General features: G+C 36.2%; 4 protein-coding genes across 4 annotated transcripts in view; 3 read left to right on the forward strand and 1 right to left on the reverse strand.

Moving 5' to 3' along the window:
- The first annotated feature begins 75 nt into the window (after positions 1-75).
- Positions 76-2,257, forward strand: LOC105208819 (dual specificity mitogen-activated protein kinase kinase 6). The gene is made up of 6 exons (XM_011178872.3): positions 76-518; positions 602-682; positions 750-1,140; positions 1,202-1,334; positions 1,491-1,693; positions 1,752-2,257. The coding sequence occupies exons 2-6, from the start codon at positions 621-623 to the stop codon at positions 1,953-1,955; spliced, it is 993 nt and encodes a 330-aa protein (XP_011177174.1). The 5' UTR covers positions 76-518; positions 602-620; the 3' UTR covers positions 1,956-2,257.
- Positions 2,258-2,755: 498 nt separating this feature from the next.
- LOC105208818 (soma ferritin) lies at positions 2,756-3,857 on the forward strand. Its single transcript, XM_011178870.3, has 3 exons — positions 2,756-3,041; positions 3,112-3,333; positions 3,397-3,857. Exons 1-3 carry the CDS (start codon positions 2,904-2,906, stop codon positions 3,592-3,594), a joined length of 558 nt encoding a protein of 185 aa, XP_011177172.2. The 5' UTR covers positions 2,756-2,903; the 3' UTR covers positions 3,595-3,857.
- A 570-nt stretch (positions 3,858-4,427) lies between these two features.
- On the forward strand, positions 4,428-5,744 carry LOC105208817 (probable alpha-aspartyl dipeptidase). The gene is made up of 3 exons (XM_011178869.3): positions 4,428-4,783; positions 4,854-5,414; positions 5,473-5,744. Exons 1-3 carry the CDS (start codon positions 4,686-4,688, stop codon positions 5,534-5,536), a joined length of 723 nt encoding a protein of 240 aa, XP_011177171.1. The 5' UTR covers positions 4,428-4,685; the 3' UTR covers positions 5,537-5,744.
- A 537-nt stretch (positions 5,745-6,281) lies between these two features.
- LOC105208816 (chondroitin sulfate synthase 2) overlaps positions 6,282-19,962 on the reverse strand; it is a 33,354-nt gene continuing 19,673 nt past the window's right edge. Inside the window, exons 3-7 of the mRNA XM_011178868.3 lie at positions 9,627-9,782; positions 8,924-9,520; positions 8,544-8,858; positions 8,299-8,479; positions 6,282-8,186 (exon numbers count right to left, since the gene is read on the reverse strand). Coding sequence (XP_011177170.2) covers positions 7,783-8,186; positions 8,299-8,479; positions 8,544-8,858; positions 8,924-9,520; positions 9,627-9,782 — 1,653 coding nt within the window. The 3' untranslated portion in view covers positions 6,282-7,782. The remainder of the gene's footprint in view (positions 8,187-8,298; positions 8,480-8,543; positions 8,859-8,923; positions 9,521-9,626; positions 9,783-19,962) is intronic.

Consider the following 19,962-nt stretch of genomic DNA (forward strand, 5'->3'; position numbering starts at 1 on the left):
TTAAAACACTTTTTCTCAATTAATATATTTAATATGCAGCGATATGGCAGCACTAAATTTGCAGTCAAGCAGATATCGAACGAGACAACGAAACGAAAAACGAGAAAATTTTGCAAGATTTTATTTGATAGGAATCGAGAATCGGCGAAAAAATTGGAAAAGACTAAGTTTAAGAAATTCTGATCGGTTTATATTAGCGGCAATTTTTTAATGAAAATAATATCATAAAGTGTGTTGAACTTTTGCACTTTACAATGTTTTAGAAATTATTACCAAATTTGGAGAAAAGTGACATTTGGAGTAAGTTAATGTGATGCGAGCGCGAGCCCACACGAAACGAGGTAGAAAGCCAATCAGCAAATAATAGGTAAATGTGTATGGAGCCGCGAAAATTCCAAATTTGGGAAAACTCAAAATAGGCTTAGGACGACAAAATATTACAGATTACCACAGACAAAAGCTGTTGGAGAACATATAATTTTTACGTCCCTTCCGACACACGCTTAAGGTCGAAAAAGGTCAGGTGGATATTGGTCAAAAGTATTCCACATTTCTTGAACACTTGTTAATAATAAAGTATTTCGCTCCCTAAACCCCGTAGTAGTTTGCAACATCTAAAAATGGCTGGCAGGCAAAGACCCGGTTTTAAATTTGTTATCCAAAAGGAACCAGAGCCCGAAATGTATGTTGCATTCATCATTTACAGCGTTTTTTTATGTTTAATAATGATATATGTTTCTTATACGCAGCATGCCGCCACGAAATTTAGACTCAACAGCTACAATCAATATAGGTAATCAACAATTTGAAATCAATGCTGACAGCTTGGAAAAAATTGCGGATTTGGGACGTGGCGCTTATGGTATTGTGGAAAAAATGCGGCATGAGCAGACAGGCACAGTAATGGCGGTGAAACGTATAACAGCGACAGTAAACCGTAATGAACAGAAACGCTTACTTATGGACTTGGATATATCCATGCGTTCGAGCGACTGTCCGTACACAGTGCATTTTTATGGTGCACTCTTCCGGGAAGGTGACGTTTGGATTTGCATGGAAGTTATGGACACGAGTTTGGATAAATTTTACCCTAAGGTGTTTAGAAACAATCTGACCATGGAAGAAAGCGTGCTGGGCAAAGTATGTATTAAAGTGTATATTTAGATATTTGTTTTTGTAATAATAATGATTTACATTACAGATTGCCATGTCAGTGGTGAATGCGCTGCATTATCTGCATGCACAACTAAAAGTTATTCATCGTGATGTGAAACCATCAAACATTTTAATCAACCGAAGTGGCGAAGTAAAGATGTGTGATTTCGGTATCTCAGGTAAGCAGTTAAAATGTTGTGGAGTTAACACTGATGCACATTGTGTATAGTGTGCTGCATTATTACAGCTTGCTTAAAGGGAAAACAATTGCATAACATTTCTAAATGCCACTTATTAATACGCAAGTAATATTTACTATGTGCTTTTATCTTAAGGTTATCTGGTTGATTCTGTTGCAAAAACGATTGATGCTGGTTGTAAACCATACATGGCACCTGAACGCATCGATCCACAGGGCAATCCTGCTCAATATGATATACGCTCTGATGTCTGGTCGCTAGGTATCAGTATGATTGAAATGGCAACCGGCCGATTTCCATATAATCACTGGACTACACCATTTGAACAATTGAAACAGGTAATAATTTGACAAGCTATTTTAGAAAATTTTAAAATTCACAAACAATCAATTATAGGTGGTGAATGAGAGTCCACCGCGTCTAGAACCTGGTCAATTTTCGCCACAATTCGAAGACTTTATAGTTAAGTGCTTGCAGAAAAACTATACGGCACGTCCCAATTATGAACAGTTGCTGAAACACGAATTCATTGTGGAACACATAGAACGCGACACAGATATTTCCGAATTTGTGTCCAGAATATTGGATTTGCCAGAGTAATGGGTTCGTACATTGGCTACTTCCTTACCGAACTGTAACATATTATAATTGAAGAAAAACAATGCAAATAGTGGTTAAGTAAACGATTTATAATAAACAGTTAACTTTCCTAAAACAAACGCTTTAAAGAAATTTAGCGCAGTGAATTAAAAAATAAAAAGGCTTAAATTACGAAATGAAAAACCATACTTACTAATAATGCCTTAAAAACGAGTGTATCTGATGTTACATTAATTAAGAAGTGAAGATATAATTGTTACATAGTATTTTGAAAACTGTTGTCTTATAAAGTGAAAACAAAACATACATGTTTTATAAAAACGAAATGCGTAATGATGAGAGATTTATCATTAGGAAACCAATAACAAATTAATAATAAACTATAAAGATATATGAATATTATAAATTCAAACATGGAGAATTAAGTGTGCCTATTTAGATTTTAATATAAATTTGTTAATCATGCCGTAATAATAAAAAAAAAATATAAAAAACACATACTTGAAGTATGTGCTAAAAATAAAAGTAATATGGAAGCAAATAATCAAAAAGAAAAAAATGTATACATACATATTTACGAAAGAAATTTGTAATATGGTATAATAATAATAAGCGCATAATTCATACAATATTGAAATAAAATGTGTGCTAAACGCCTAAAGATCTTGTTTTTTATATTCGTTCATAGTTTTAAGTAATAAGGAAGTATAAATATTTTTTATATGAAAAATACGCACAAATTATAAAAATTGCATCGGCGCATTGTAACTGCAGCAGCATGTCCTGTCAAATAACTGTCACTTTATGCAACTGCATATATTCGTACGGAATTTACGCCACAAACGTAAAATACACGAAAACGATAAAAATCAACTTTAATTTTCACAGCAATTTTCCCAAAAGTAAGAAATAGAAATTGCCGTTTGAAATTAGAATCCAATTAGAATTATGAATTTTTCTGGACGTTTGCAATTTCGACGTCTTATGTGTTTGTTGGTGCGACAAAACTTTGCCAGCGAATGTGAAAATGCAATTAACAAACAAATACATCTCGAATTGAAGTCCAGCTACGATTACTTGGCTATGGTATGCAAAAGAATGTTTGATTTTCAAAAAAAATTCCATATTATATTAAGAAAATTCAATTTTTTTACAGGCTTACCATTTCGATCGCAGCGATGTCGCCTTACCGGGCCTATATGGATTTTTCAAGTCTGCTAGTTCGGAAGAGCGTGAACACGCTACACAATTAATGACATACATGAACAAACGAGGCGGCACAATATGCCTGGAGGAGTTACCAGCGCCACAATTTAAGTTTACAACAGCTAAAGCGGCGCTAATGAAAGCATTGGATATAGAAAAGGCAGTCAATGAGGTAAGCGGAAATATCTACATATATTGTTTTATCTAAACTTATATTTACATACTCCGCATCAAGTCCTTGCTGGCGTTACATGCTTTGGCAAATGAGCACAGTGATCCACATTTGAGCGACTTTTTAGAAACCAACTTCCTTATCGAACAAGTGGATGCGCAAAAACAGTTGGCCGATTATATAACACAAATCGAGCGTTGTGAAAAGGAATTGGGCTTGCATATATTTGACAAGGATATTACAGGCAAGGAAATACATTAAGAGTACTGAAAATACGACATGAAATCAAAGTGCAAACAATTTAATATTCTTCATGCATGAGATAAACTAATATATTTTGAACGTTAAGGCGAAAATATTATATACAGAAGCAATGCCATGATAGAGCTCGCTACCTACATATGTTTATACTAAACTTTTGTGATATGTACTGTGAAAATATATGTTTTATCAACTTATGCATATTTTATGTTTAAATTTATGCTTGGTAACGTTAATACATATTTGTGTATGTATATTGTCAATTATGTATTTTTATTTTCTTGAGAGAAATATGCTAACAAGGAAATGTGTGCGTAAAAGCTACTAGTAAAAGCAGAAATAATGTTTAACATTACTAAAAAATATATATATGTTGAAAATAGAAATTAGTTAACAATAAAAACCGATATAAAAAATATAGTAAATTTGTATATTATTTCCAGTTAATAGATTTTATAGTTGTAGTAATTTTATCTAGACACTGTTATCGGGACCGCGAAAGCCTTGGTCCAAAAAAGTTGTAAAGCTGAAGTGCACCTGACTGTCGTTCACATTCATTTCACCAACAACAAAATTATAAAATTAAAAAATTTCCGATTTTATAGTTTTAAAGACAGTAATTAAAATTGGTAAATAGATAATTGTCAATTAATATAAATTATATAATTTTAGTTATTTTTTTTATTTTAATTTATAATTATACAATAACATTTGGGTTGTATGAAATGAATTTTTTCTGAAAAACAAATTTAAAAGCAACATTGTACACTGGACTAGTTGCCAAGTACACAGGTAACCGGTTTTCTGCTCTTATCAGTATAGAGATACAAACAGCTGATTTTCCAATACGACGCATAACAAATATCTTTGTTGTTAGTTGTTATTTTTCTTCGTATCACTCCAATCGATAATAAAATTTATCTTCAACAGTATTTCTTTATTATTTTCCATAAATTAAATGTGTAGTTAACTTATCAACACACATAAATAATTTGTTAAGCGAACACCAGCACAAACGGCACAAAGCACTTGCGCTACGCGTAGTCTCAAGCAGTACCTAGTTCCATAATTTCTTAAGTGCACTGGTAAAGATGGCACCGCGTTCAATTCTCTTACTCTCCTCTTCACGTGTACATGGCTATGAGTTCTTGGAGCATGCGAAGGAATATTTGAAAGAATTTCTAACAAAGTAAGTACAAATCCAGTACAACACACTGTAAATTTTAACCAACCACATCTCTTACATACACCGTGCGTAGGCGTAATGTGAAGACGGTGCTCTTTGTACCCTACGCCCAGAACGATTACAATAAGTACACAGAGCTTGTTGAGAACTCACTTTCTCCATGGGGTTTTAAAGTCGAAGGTTTGCACGTTAAACAGAACCCGATAGAAGCAGTGATGCAGGCGCAGGCGATATTCATAGGTGGAGGCAATACTTTTGTGCTGCTTAAAGCGCTCTACGATGAAAATCTAATACCCATAATACGTGAACGTGTACTACTAAAGGGTATACCATATATTGGCTCGAGTGCCGGCACAAATGTGGCCACACTCTCCATACATACGACAAACGACATGCCAGTTACGTTTCCACCCACATTTGAGGGTTTGCGTCTGGTGCCGTTCAACATCAATCCACATTATGTGGATCCAGATGCGGCGACACGTCATAAAGGTGAGACGCGTGACGAACGCATTAACGAATTTATTGAGTATCATAAAAAGCCGGTGTTGGGCCTACGCGAGGGCACTGCATTACTGGTGGAGAGCGGTAAGGCCATTTTAGTGGGAGATCGTAATGCGAAATTGTTTTTGGCGTAAGTAGTGTTGAAGTTGAATAAAATTAAATAACTTTCTCAATATCTACTTTTACAGCAATAAGGAACAAGTTGAATTTGCACCAAACACCGATTTGAGTTTTCTATTGAATCAAGCTTAATTTGCTTTTGCGAATGCAGAACAAAAAAAGGAATTAAAAGGAAAGGAAAAAAGGAGGAATTTAAATGTCAAACTACAGTGTTTTTAGTGTAATTGCTGTGTATCTTGTTGTCATTGTTTGAATGTGTTATTATAGTAAATGTGCTGCTGCTGTCACCTTATCAAGCTTAAACAACAATATTTGCCAAATAAAATGCATTTACTGAAAATTTTTTGATTTTTTTTTATAAATATTATTTTTATTTGCTTGTATCGATGAAGTTATAGCTGGCGTTTATGTACACACATAGGTATGTGAGTACATATGTATATAACAAAGGATGTTTTCAAATAACTTAAATTTTCTTTATACAATTTTTTTATTTTTATTTTCTTTTACAATTAGTTCTTTTACTTTGCTATTTCTAGTGTCCAATTTAATTGCAATGATCGGTATTTTAAAAACGGGCGCTACATTGCAAAAGTAGTTATTCGATAATAGTGAAATTTATTTTGCATGTTTTCATAAAATTGTTTCAACAACAACAATTTGCTATAAAAAAAATATGTTATTTTTTTTTGACACCAAACATTTTTTATCTTTTTTATATTAAATGAGTATATAAATTACCATAAGTAGTTTTCCTACAAACGTTGCAGTTGAAAATACAATTTTTATACAACAACAGTTTCAGTTACCTTAAAAAGTATCAAAAATCTCTTGATAGCCATTTAGACGCTTAAATCTTTGAAAAATTTCACAAGTATTTATTTTTGAAATTTATTTATTTTTATTTAAATTTTATTTTTTTGTTCTATGACATGAGTTTTAAATTAAAAAATACAATTTTATAACTATTTTAAACACTAAATCTTTGAGTTTTGTTTTTTCTTTAGCTGCCCCTGTTAATATAATTCCTTTACTACTGAATATAATACTTGAATTATTTCGTTGTTCATTTTTCTTAAAACAAATTAGAGCATATCAAATTAGTAGAAATTTAAAAGCTTTGGCACCTTTAATCGCATAACATTTAATGTATAGTTTGTTTTAAAACTAAAATTATGCCTATTTACAAATTCCTTTATTTTTTTTTATTCTTTAGTTATTTTTTGTTTTGTAGTTTCCTATGGAAAATGTGAAAGAGGTAGAAAGACACGGAAATTCACTTAAATACACTGGAAACTGCATAATACATATACATGTGTATGTATTTATATAGCGCTCTCCTTTGTTTTACATAAGGAATGAAATTCATTTAATTACAATATTACAATATGATATACAAAAATATATATTAATATGTTTAATATATGTATTAATTTTAAATTACATGTTTTATGCAAACTGAATACTTGGCAGTCATGGCGAGATGAATATACAATACTTAAGGCACTAAAATGATAGGATGCATGCGAGTACATAGCTAACAAGTTGGATGTACATATGTATGTAGTTTTGAAAATCGCATATTAGTAACTGTACACCAAATTACTGTAAAACGCTTGCTTAGAAATTATTCTGTATACATTTGTAAACGTGTGTGTACAGATATTTGCAAATTGGAAAGGACAAGTTTTGGGCATTTCTACTGCGTTGACGTAGATAAAACACACTTAACAGCCATAATACATACAAAATAGCTACAAACAAACAGTTACTGCACCACTTACAACTAACTATCTATATCTATATATATTTACACTAGACTTATGTATACTAGGCACTAATGTTCATATATATATGTATGTAAATTACATACAAAAAAGTCATTTCGTTACATGCAATCGATAGGAATCAACTGTAGCTCAGCCGTTTTAATACGAAAAATTAAATGAAAAATAATTAAAATAAAATTTAAAAAATAAAAATTAACTTAATATAATAATTAATAAAATAAAATAATATTTAAAATAAATTAATTAAAACTAAAATACACACACAACTCACATATAACAATTAAAATTATTCAAATTGTGCAAGCATTTTGGCATAATAGACTAAAATACAAAAGTACTAACTTTTTCCATAACACTATGAAAATGAAAAAAAAAAATCATTAAATATGCTTAAACGAAAGCTTTGCCAGTATTACAACTAATATTTACATAATCATGCAAATTTTTTGAGCATTAAAGTGTCAACATGCATTTGACGCACGCCCAGCAGCAGCGCAGTTTAACTGCATTGCCGTCAAGTAGGCATTTGAAAAACAAAAAAAAAAGAGTTTAAAAAAATCAAACACTCATTCAGAATGAGTGTGAGTACTATTTCTGCAATATACTACGATCTTCGAACCGTATGATTGCATCGCCGATTTGTTTGCGCGACGCCAAATGTATGCATTTGCGACTATCCAAGCCATACGCCTGCGCACTGGCGCTCTCAGCGCGCAACGCATCATAACGCTGTGGCACATCGTTGTATAACTGTTGCTGTGCGTTATTACGCGCCGGACACTGCAGCATTTCACCACCCTTATTTATGTGATTCCTGATCGCGGCGCCATAACGCAAATTGGGCTCCGTGCCGCGCAGTATATGCACCGGCAGTTGTGAGGCCACAAACATATCCAAAATGGTGTTGATTTTCTGTTCGCTGCGACTGAGTAGCAGCTCAATGTCATTGTCGGTGCGTGTGATGGGCAATGTTGACTCAATCAATTTGCGCGCTGGAATGGGAAAGGATGTGGAAAAATGTACAATGCAAATCAAGTCAAATGTAATTGTTAACACAAATAACAGTAAATTAGGTATTTAGAGGTGTTATATATATGTATGTACCTTGCACATAATCACGACTGTAGAAGGCGATTAGATCATAATTCCATTTGTCGAAATAGCCTGAGCTTTGGCTCACATCACAGCTCTCGCATTGCTTGCAAAAGTGCGCCAATCTACAGGGATACATCATAAAGCCGATGGGTGAGTATATTTGGAATCCCTGTATGGTGTTCATGCGTACCTGGGGAAATTTTAAAGTGTAATTGTAATATCTAGTAAATACAGTTATCCAACAATTAACTTACCCTATTCAAAAAGTCCGCTTTGAAGCTAATATCTGTGGAGGCCATGAGTACCAGACTATCTAGGCCGATTTTCGGCAGCGCCAGATCAGCGACTGCAACACTTAAAATATCATTGCGTCCATAAATGGTGTTGAGCATTATGTCCTCCGCTGGCGGTGGCTTCTCACTAAGTGTAGGCGGCAGCCGTATGGACACCCAAGCTATGCGTGAGCCATCGCTTTTGTACTTCGTCGATAGATCTAAAGCGAGTGTTTTGAGACTTTTGAAGGGATCTTGTTCACCTTTGCTGATGGAATCGTAGCGATAAAGGAAAATCTATAAAGTAAAATAGTAATAATTAGAGAAGACACTAAATATCGTGGCACACGCTTAACACCCACCATCAGCAGAAATGTGTTGTCTTGATTCTGCATGCAAATGCGTTCGTATTCCGTTATGAAATTCACACCATCCGCCGCCTGATGTTCGAACGTCGGCACCATTATGGCGATGCGCGTGCTTTCGGTGACATATGGCGATGGTATGACCTCTACGCGTCCGAGCGGTTTGACGACTTGAAAACTTTTCGTCACCAATTCGCCACTGCTGTAGCGTGTGTCGCGCATATTTAAGTGCAACTGATAGTCCATGCCACGCGTTGCATCGAATTTCCGATAAACCGTATGCAAATTGACATATTGCAAATGTGGATGTTTCCGCTTGCCGTAGGCAATTGCGATTTCCAGCACTTTGTCGAAATCCAGCTTGTCCGTGTGACTCAGTGGTGCGACGATATTTTCGGCATTGGGCAGATAGATGTGTGTGCTGTTGATGAGGTGCCATGTTATGATGTCATGGCGCGTTTCGGGTGCCGAACCAAGCGGCACACCGAGTGGCCAGCGTATTTCGAGTATGTTATTTGAGATGGAACCGTTAGCTATTTGATATGATTTGCGCTCCAAATCGAAGCTGCGTTGCTGCACTAGTTCTAAGTGATGCTGACAAAAAAAAATTAAAAAAAAAAAATTAAATCATTTCCGTTATGAATATTTCTGATGGGCATTGTTGTTTTTTCTTTCATATAAAATATATGCAGTCACTTACCCGTGAAAAATAGGCATGCAGTCGATAGAAATCATCCATCCCTGTTACCGGATATACAGCAGTCGCATTTCGGAAGGCTTCATCTCTGGCGAGTATATTTAAATCCTTGAATAGTTTCATATGTGGCTGCAAACCGTATATGTCTTCATGTACACCCTGAAAAAATATTGGTGAAATTGTTGTTAATTTCTTTGACTGATGGAATGATTGTGTTAAATTAACTTAATAATAAAATAATTGTACAATAAAAAGTCTTAAACCAGAAAATACTTTAGTTGTGCCGATAAGTTTAACCTAAAACTCGAATTCGGTGTATATAAAATCATTATTACTCTAATTGGACTCGTCTTTTCTCCTTCCTACACAAAATAGATCTCCACTCTCCTAGAGACAAACAGTTATTACCCCATTGAAATCATTCTAAGATGGGTTACTGCCCCATCCCTTTGTGAATGCCGTTATAGAATTCAGTCAGCTCATCTTTTCATCGACATTGAGAGAATCTTCATGTTATGTATCAGGAAGATCGTCCTAAAAAATTAGATATTTTTTCAACGTCTTCGACAGACATGTGTGACTCCGATGTACTTTTACCTATTTCCAGAAATAAAGAGAACCTTAAAGGTCGATTTGTAAGCATATACACGAGAAATCGCTAAAAGACGAAAAGACTATCCCAACAAACCGAGTTTGAGAAGTGTTTCGACGATTGGAAGAAGCGCTGGCGAAAGTGCATGATACCCCCCCCAATATTAATGTAGATGTATGAATATATATGAAAAAAAATAACATTTTTTTGATATTTCTCACTCTTCAAATTAGATTAGATTATATATTGAGGATTGCACCGCGACCTAAGGTCTATTGTGCCCTCTCCAGTTATCACAGCACTCACTCCAACCTCGTCACGTTAAGAAACCTTAACAATGTTGCAGGGCTGATGGATGCCATACTACCTCTTTGGGAATACAGAGCTCCAATTGTCTGTCCCCTTTTCATGGCGATCGCCGGGCAGTCAAGGAGTAAGTGTTCTGGTGTCTCCGGTTCCGAATCACACAATCGGCAAAGATCCGATGAGTAGATTCACAGTTTGTGCAGATGACACTGTAGTCTGCTTTGGCCGGTATAGAGTGGCACTAGTTTGTTCCTGGGGATCGCCATTAACTGTTTGAATCTTTTCAGATTGTATCTTCCGAGGAACAGTTTGGAGTGGCGAAGTCGCTGCATGTGCAGCCAGCATCGATTCCAGCTTGCTACTTCCTCTTCTTGTACACGGCTGATAAGAACGTGCCGACCAACCGACGATGAAGGGTTCCGGCCCTATTGGGCTGGTAGCCGCGGCCTTCTTCTCTTAGCTCCGAAAAGTAGGCAATATCTACTATCTGAAACATTTTTGGTGCTCAATTTTTAAAATGTCCATAAGACTTTGAATATTCTCACTCAGAGTATAGTCAGCACTTGTCAAATAAAAACCGGAAGAGTTTTGTTAGAGAATATAAAAAGGAAAGACAAAAAACTGAACTCGTTAGGCCTAAGTAGCAATTATGAGAAAAAATCTGTCGGATACTATAATTAAATCATTTAGAATATTTTAGTATTTTTTAGATAGTACTTCCATGCATCACATACGTACATCTGTTCGGCATATGTTTATACAACAAATACACACACACTTTCTAAGTACATACATACATAAATATTTTATTGTTGGGATGTTGAGATCTGCTCCAGCATAACCGCCATTAAAGTCATGATCATTGAATAATTTTGCGCGCTATGTACTCGGTCGGTTTATGAGCGTTTTATGTTAACCTTGAGTTAAATGCTGCGACGACACAGCTCTTCTTGGTTTTTTTTTTTACTTGGCGACAGAGCTTTCATGATTTCCAAGAAACCGATTTTTTGTGTGAGTCTTCTTCTGGTTTGGTTGCGCGTTTTTGGAGACTCTTCACGCACGATGTGTGAACGCTGACGATTTGCGTGTGCCTTCAACTTCGCATTTCATCTTTCGTTGCTATTTTATGTTTGCCATAAAGTAAATAATCGCGCGAAAGATCAAAATCAACAACAACAACAGTAACAGCAACAAGAACAATCACACTTTGTTTACAAATGTTTGTGCCTCAACTGTGAAGTCCATATTTTAGAAACTAGGCACACACGTGTGCGCCTTTTGGTTGCTAGCTAGCTCCACAATTACTATTTCGAATTTGTGTTTTATGAAATTTGGCGCTGGAGAAGTTCAATTGTTTAGATTGCCAAAGTAGAACGCGCTGCGTCTTGCAGCACTAATAATTTAAAAAAATATCTACTCATCTGTGTATTTCCCTTTGTGTGTGTGTAGCAGCATTTTGGCAGAATAATTGAATCATCAAATCATAACATTGGGGTGAGGGAGAGAGGTGGCGATGGCAAATATCAAAAGGCATAAACTTCAAATTTTGTTAATGACTCAGCAGGAAGCCTTTATGTTTTTGCAAATACAAATAAAAGTGCGTTTATGGTAAACATTATGCATTGCGTGTGTTTGCTTTTGAATATTTGTTTTCGGTTGTGGCGTGCAGGCATTTTTAAGTTTCGTTTCCAATGAAAATGTGTGAGTTTAAGGTCTCGAATTTTGAATTTGAATATGTTGCAGATCGAATGTCGAATTCATATTATGAGTTGGCAACACTGCCGAAATTTATTTATATAATATATATAGTTTTTATAATTTTTGTGCCATAAAAATAGATTTCAAGTCATCGTATAGCATATGATACGCCAGTAAATTCACAAAAAAAACTCATCGTTAGTAGAATGAGCGCCATATTATTAACAAATGCAAATCATTTTAAGACAGTCGAGCCTAAATAATATTAACGGACTCGGGTTTATAGCCGACCAAGAAGTATACGAGCTGCAGAGCTAAATAGAGAAGGTACAATCTTCTATAAGAGTGTACAGCTGCTGGTGTACGCCGATGATATTGATATCATCGGAAGCAACAACCGCGCCGTTTGTTCTGTTTTTTCTCGCATGGATAAGGAGGCGAAGCGAATGGATCTGGAGGTGAATGAGGACAAGACGAAATATCTCCTGTCATCAAGCAAACAGTTTTGGCTCCCACGTCACTGTTGACAGTCATAACTTCGAAGTAGTAGATAATTTCGTATACAACTCCAACAATGTCAGCCTTGAAATCCAGCGCAGAATCACTCTTGCCAACAGATGCTACTTTGGACTGAGTACGCAATTGAAAAATAAAGTCCTGTCTCGGCGAACCAAAATCAAGCTCTACAAGTCGCTTATCATTCCCGTCCTGCTTTATGGTGCAGAAGCTTGGACGATGTCAACATCAGATGAGACGACACTAGGAGTTTTCGAGAGGAAAATTTTGGGCAAGATTTATGGTCCTCAGAACATTGGCAACGGCGAATACCGCAGACGATGGAACGATGAGCCGTACGAGTTATACGACGACATTGACATAGTTCAGCGAATAAAAAGACAGCAGCTACGCTGTCCGAATGGACGAAAACACTCCAGCTCAGAAAGTGTTCGATGCAGTACCCGCCGGAGGAAGCCGAGGAAGGGGAAGGCCTCCACTCCGTTGGAGGGACCAGGTGAAGAGCGACCTGGTTACACTTTGAATCTCCAACTGGCGTTGAACTGCGAAGGAAAGAGAGGACTGACGCGCTCTCATCGATTTGGCTATAACCGGCTAAACGGTTCAACGCCAATTACATACAAGAACTATAAAAACAAAGATCTGATGAAAAGCCGAAAATGATACCATCTTTCGACCTTGTGTTGTATAACGGTTAAGTGGGTTCCTTGAGATAGAACTCTATTCTGCATTTGACATTAAGAGCGCTTACAAATATGTTGAATTATAAGACAGAACAATAATTTTCAGTGTTATATGAGTTTCCAGGGTTAATAGCTCAGCGGGTGTTTTTTTTAGACGAGCGGTTTTCAATTAAGCAATACTTTTTCTGCAGTTGCTCTTTTAGACAGTTGTTACTTGATTTTCTACTCAGTTTGGTTTGCCATTTTATAAAGAACATACGTAGTCTGAAACAACGTTTATTGAGGACATAGGGCCCCAATTGCTATAAAAACGGTCGATAATTGGGCCTCTCCTCTGGAATTTATTCGAGTCGGCTGTGGCGTTCACTTGCCCTGAATACTTTTTAAAACGTAATGACAAATCCTTATCTTTATAATAAAGCTAAATCTTGAGCATAACCTTAAATTATATGCGTTGGGTTCCTTTTGAAAACCACCATTTACTAATTGCCGAATATTTATTTGATGATTCGACGAACAATAATTTGGTGGACGTAGGTTCAAATTGTGATGGCGAAACTATGTTCACTGCAGAAAGTTTAATTTTTTAGTTATTATTAGGATATAATGTGTTTTCCTATCTGAAATGCGGTATGCAATTATTTTAAAGACCCAGCAAATACTTCTGAACAATTTGTGGGGCGACTGTCTATGTAACGGAAAAATTGTGTGAAAATTTAGATTAATGTATATAATCTTAGTAAGTAAGTCTATGGAAGCAATTTTATCCAAGATTATAACACAAGCACACTGAAGTTCTCATAATCGCTGTCTGGAGCCTTGAAAAAAGTTAAAGTTCGGTTTCGGGATAAGTCATACTAGAAATGCAGGAAAGTAGGCCTGGTTGTGCATCGATTTCGCATATTTTATGGCCAGTGATCTGATATATCATCAGGATATCTCAATTTTTATCGCTTGCACGAACGGACAGACAAACATCCGGATTTCAACTCTACTCGTCACTCTGATCTCTTTGGTATATATGTATGTACGAGGGCTGCTATATATATTTCTGGCCTAGGCAACACTAAGTGTTGCCAGGTGCAATCTGACATTTCCATTGGAAATTTTGACATTTTTTAGCATAACATAACTCAAAACGTTTTGTCATTTAATCGTGAATTGTTTTATTAACAGGGAATTAAAAAATTCATCTCGGCCAAAAAATGGAATTAACGTGGATTATCGCGACAAGAGTGCATCGATGAACTAAAATCTTTGTATGGCTATGAAGCACCATCCTATAGCACTGTGAAAAACTGGTACAACGAATTCAGTCGTGGCCGACGCTCGCTCAAAGACGAATTCCGTGAAGGTCGTCCAAAAACAGCCGTTGTGCCAGAAAATAACGATGCCGTATGTGAACTGATAATGCAAGATCGTCATGTAACATACCTTCAGATAGAGGCATGCCTATGCATTTCTCCCACCAGCATACATTCGATATTGCATGAACACCTGGCCGTAAAAAAGGTTTGTTCTCGTTGGATCCCGCACAATTTGACAATCGCTCAGAAAAAGGCTCAAAAAAAGTGCGTCGAAAATTGGTTTGAGCACATGCAAAAGTGTATAAATCTTGATGGAGAATATTTTGAAAAACAATAAAACCATTTTCGTTGATAAATATTCCTATTTTCATTATTAGGCCAGAAATATAAATAGCAGCCCTCGTATAACCCTATATCTAACTAGTTAAGTACTTACAAACAACCGTTCACCTAAACTTTTATACTCTGTACAACTAGTTGCGAGAGTATAATAAGGTATTTAAGAGTTATTTTGCTAAAGGTATATATACAAATAAAAATCATCACTGTACCATCGCATTCACCATGTACCGCATGGCAGTAAATATTTCAAGGCGTTCAAAGACTTGCCGTACTTTGTACGAGACTCACAAATCCCAAACGTTAATTGTTGAAGATTTAAGCAGATTATAGCAAGTGCATATATGTATGCACAGATACGATATATACGATGTCTGTATGCCCACTTATCAGTGTGGTGGAGCCATGCAGGCAAACAATAATTTTCCACCATTAAAAATTTAACGATTCAAGAATTAAGTGCGATAAATTAAAATTCATTATACGCTTATAATAAAACCGATCTAAACTTGTTTGTTGTAAATACAATTAAATTGAATTATTATGAATTTTAAACAAAATTGTTTTGTAATCAATATTTACTGTCGGCGCGCATGCATTTCATTGACCTTTGGCGCTGAACGCGCAGTCGTTACTTGACGAAGTGCAAAAGATCACAATCGTTGCAATAAAAATTACAATCAGCCGCTTGCTTGCTTTTTAATTAACCAATCGCATATGGAGGGACATTTGGCGCTGCAACGCCGCTACATTACAATTTCGCCTGAACAATTTGTAGAGTGCAAATAGTACATTTGATGATAATTACATTAAGCATGTCAAATGCCAGAGCAAACACCATTAACTAATGCACGCTGGAAAGCTGACAGACGACGGGTGACTGTATTTGAGACACACGCGGAAGCTGCGCAGTCGTGCCTGCTCACACAGCCGACTACGGTTGACTCACCAGCGCTGCAGTGCACCCAAGCGCGCTATCAACACAGCTGCCGGCAAGGCAAGACCAGGCAATTCGAGCAATCAAAATTAATTGAAAATACAGAAATAACTGAAGAAAACGAATAATAATAAACGTCAGATGCAAATTAGTTAAGTACTCTAACATTTAATTGAGGCAGCCGAGGCAGCAGCAAATGCTCAGGCTCGACCTCGATTTATACGTTGAGCGCATAGCGGTTGCTGCAGCAGTCGACACTTGACTGCGCCGCACTGCGTCTGGCAGTCGCTTAGAATGCTGCAAGATCTCTGCGATCTGCTTAAACCCCACAAATAGCGCTTGGAAATTCCGCAGAGAAAGACACTGCAGCCGCTGCTATCAAATTCTAAACTTAAATGTCGGCCGGCCGTGTGGATGAGTAGGCAGCGACGTTGTTGGGATACAATTTCAACCAAATACAGTTATAAATACAATTGTACATATGTATTTGTGTTTGTTTGTATTTATATTTACTTGCAATATTTATTTTTGTAATGAAATGCTCGATGGCGTTGCTTCTTTCTACATATTTTCAGGGTCAGCAATAAATCATTGAACTCGAAGCAACAAAAATCACTGACGAATTCTCACCTCACACCATACATTTGTTGGAACGGTATCGAATTATCTTGTATATTAACGGTGTATGCATAATAAAATGTACATACATACATACACCTGTACAGTAGTATTTACGTTAATCTGAGTGGTCACAAAGTGGCATGACTTGATTTACGCGCCGCGTCCGTCCATTGGCCTGCACGCCTGACTGTTTGATTAGGCTTGTGTAATTTCACTGCTGAATTAGGTGTATGCATGTATGTACATATGTATGTGTTTAGTCGGGAAGTCAAGACATAATTTATAGAACAAATAAAATATGAAATTGAATTAAAGCGCGCAACTAAAACCGAAATATAGCTGATGATAAAAGCAGAAGCAACGGCACGAGCAAACTTAAAGTTAAGTACACTTAGCATATAGTATTATATATATTTACATATGCACATACATAGGTATATATTTGTAAGTATATGTGTTTAGTTATTCACAAGTCAAGAGCATGCTTCCAAAATTCTGCTGTCATCACTCTTTCGCTATCGCTGGCACCCCAAACATTTGCCGATCGAGTTTTTTGATTAACATCTCTTTCAATGAATTACACGAATCGGCCATGTGAAGAATATAACGGCCAGGCAACTCTTTCAGCGTTTTCGTTTGTTTTTGATTTAAAGATAACAGCAAGGTATTCGCTTAAAATATTCAAATATGATACAGTTTGAGTGGGATTCTCGATAGGTCATTGCCCAGTTGGGTTTGTTGTTAAAATGAGAAATATTAGAGCAAATTTTGTACCAATTTCACATATACATATATCAGGAGTAATTTTATGAATTTTTCGGTACCAAATCTATAACATGCTGAATTAAAGTCAACCGAAGAGGAGGGAGGTAATTTTAATTTAAATAATATTACAATGCGATTTATGAAAGGGAGCTATAGACCAATTTCACTCATTTTTGAAAAATAGTTGTCTGGCATATTTTTGTTGAGCTTTGAATTGTCGATTTTAGGTACTATTTTATACATAGATGAAGTGATGGAATTCTATCTGGTCCTTTGTATATTGAAAGTGGACATGATTTCACTTCGATTACGTTCATTGTCAATATTCGTATCTGTATTATGATCATTTTGTCTTAAAAAACTACTTATCTTAATGGATTAGTTTGGATGTTATAAAATACCGTTAGGTAAACAAACTTAGTTTATTTCAAGGCAATTTCAAAAAGACTAAAGACTAAAGCCTACCGTCAACAAACTGATTGGACCTTATCAGTGTGGCTTTAGACCTGGAAAATCAACCACTGACCAAATATTCACTATGCGCCAAATCTTGGAGAAGACCCATGAAAAGAGCATCGGCACACGCCATCTCTTTGTCGATTTTTGGTATTTTCTGAATTTGGTATCCCCGCAAAACTAACACGGCTGTGTAAGCTGACGTTGAGCAACACCAAAAGCTCCGTCAGGATCGGAAAGGACCTCTCCGAGCCTTTCGATACCAAACGAGGTTTCAGACAAGGTGACTCGCTATCGTGTGACTTCTTTAACCTGATGCTTGAAAAAATAGTATGAGCCGCAGATATAAACAGAGAAGGTACAATCTTCTATAAGAGGGTACAGTTACTGACTTACGCCGATGATATTGATATCATTGGAAACAACATCATAGAGAAACGAATGGGTCTGTAGGTGAACGAGGACAAGACGAAATATCTCCTGTCATCAAATAAACAGTCAGCGCATTCGAGCCTTGGCTGTCACTGTTGACAGTCATAACTTTGAAGTTGTAGATAATTTCGTTTATCGACGAACCAAAATCAAACTCTATAAGTCGCTCATTATTCCCGTCCTGTTGTATGGCGCCGAAGCGTGGACCATGACAACATCCGATGAGACGACTCTTGGGGTTTTCGAGAGAAAGGTTTTGCGCAAGATTTATGGTCTTCTAAATATTGGCAATGGCGAATACCGCAGACGATGGAATGATGAGCTGTACGATTTATACGACGACATTGACATAGTTCAGCGAATAAAAAGACAGCGGCTACGCTGGCTAGGTCATGTTGTTCGATTGGACGAAAATGCTTCAGCTCTGAAAGTGTTCGATGCAGTACCCGGCGGAGGAAGCCGAGGAAGAGGAAGACCTCCACTCCGATAGAAGGACAAGGTGGAGAAGGACCTGACTTCACTTGGTGTTACCAATTGGCACCAAACTGCCAAAAGGAGAGATGCGTGATGCACTGTTGTAGACTTGGCTATAACCTCGTAAATGGTTTCTACGCCAGTCAAGAAGAAGAATTGGTTCGTGAGATCAAAAAATCCAGTTCTTTACTGGACTATGAATATTTAGGAATGCGAAAATTCTGTATAAAGTGGTCGCTGAGTGAGATCACATACGACAAAAACCACAACAAGCAGAGAGTCGATATGAGATAATGGGCTGCGACACATGGAGCTCCATCATTTTATCTGGAGTCCAAATGAAACGAACAATCTAAAACGAGAAAGCTTCTTGAAATCAATGGTAAAATTTAATAAATCTTCTTCGTCTTCTAATTAATTCTGAATCTTCTGTATTCTTTGTATTTGCCCCAAGCGACTTTTTCCCATTCTACGGCCTCGAATAAAACACTCGTGCGAAAAAAAATTAGATGCAATGAAGAGATAATATAATTACAACAAAATATTTGAAGATCGCTATAATCGGTGTATGAAAACTAAATACGCTGAATAATAAAATCGAATTTTGAAAAAAAGAAGTATTATTCTTTGAACTGGTAAATGTGGTGATAGTCGTCTGACTAGCTCTTATCTTTCAAGTTTAGTCATAAATTACTATTTACCAAAAAGTCATTAGCGCTCGAAATCGTATTATATTCTGACTTCCGCTATGTTAAGAATAAGAAATCTATTTTTTGCGTCTTTTTGCAATTAAATAATCTAGTCTTCTGTGAAATTGTCTTTAATAAATGTTATAAATACAATTGTGATAGCGAATGTGACAGAGCTCCGCTGTGGAATCACTTTGAACCGTTTAAAATATTCGCCAAGCTGATAATTTTTTTAACGAAGCTTTATAACCACAGCAAAAATGTCTAGGTAGCGTGACGATATGCCAGTTCAAACGTCACACAGCACTCTTATCAGGCAAACCCTTTGCTCTTTAAAATGCGACAGCGTTATTTATTATTAAGCATGGTATATTTTATTTCGTCTCGATTTTTTTTACATGCTATTAAAAAACCCACGTGCCAAGTAATACGGTTACAAATATAATCACATTTTTTATATGTACGATTATGAGGTTTAAAAAAATCACATTTTTTTATGAATACTTAAAACATACATACTAGGA

The sequence above is a fragment of the Zeugodacus cucurbitae genome, chromosome 5, assembly GCF_028554725.1.
Source record: "Zeugodacus cucurbitae isolate PBARC_wt_2022May chromosome 5, idZeuCucr1.2, whole genome shotgun sequence".
NCBI classification, from domain to species: Eukaryota; Metazoa; Arthropoda; class Insecta; order Diptera; family Tephritidae; genus Zeugodacus; species Zeugodacus cucurbitae.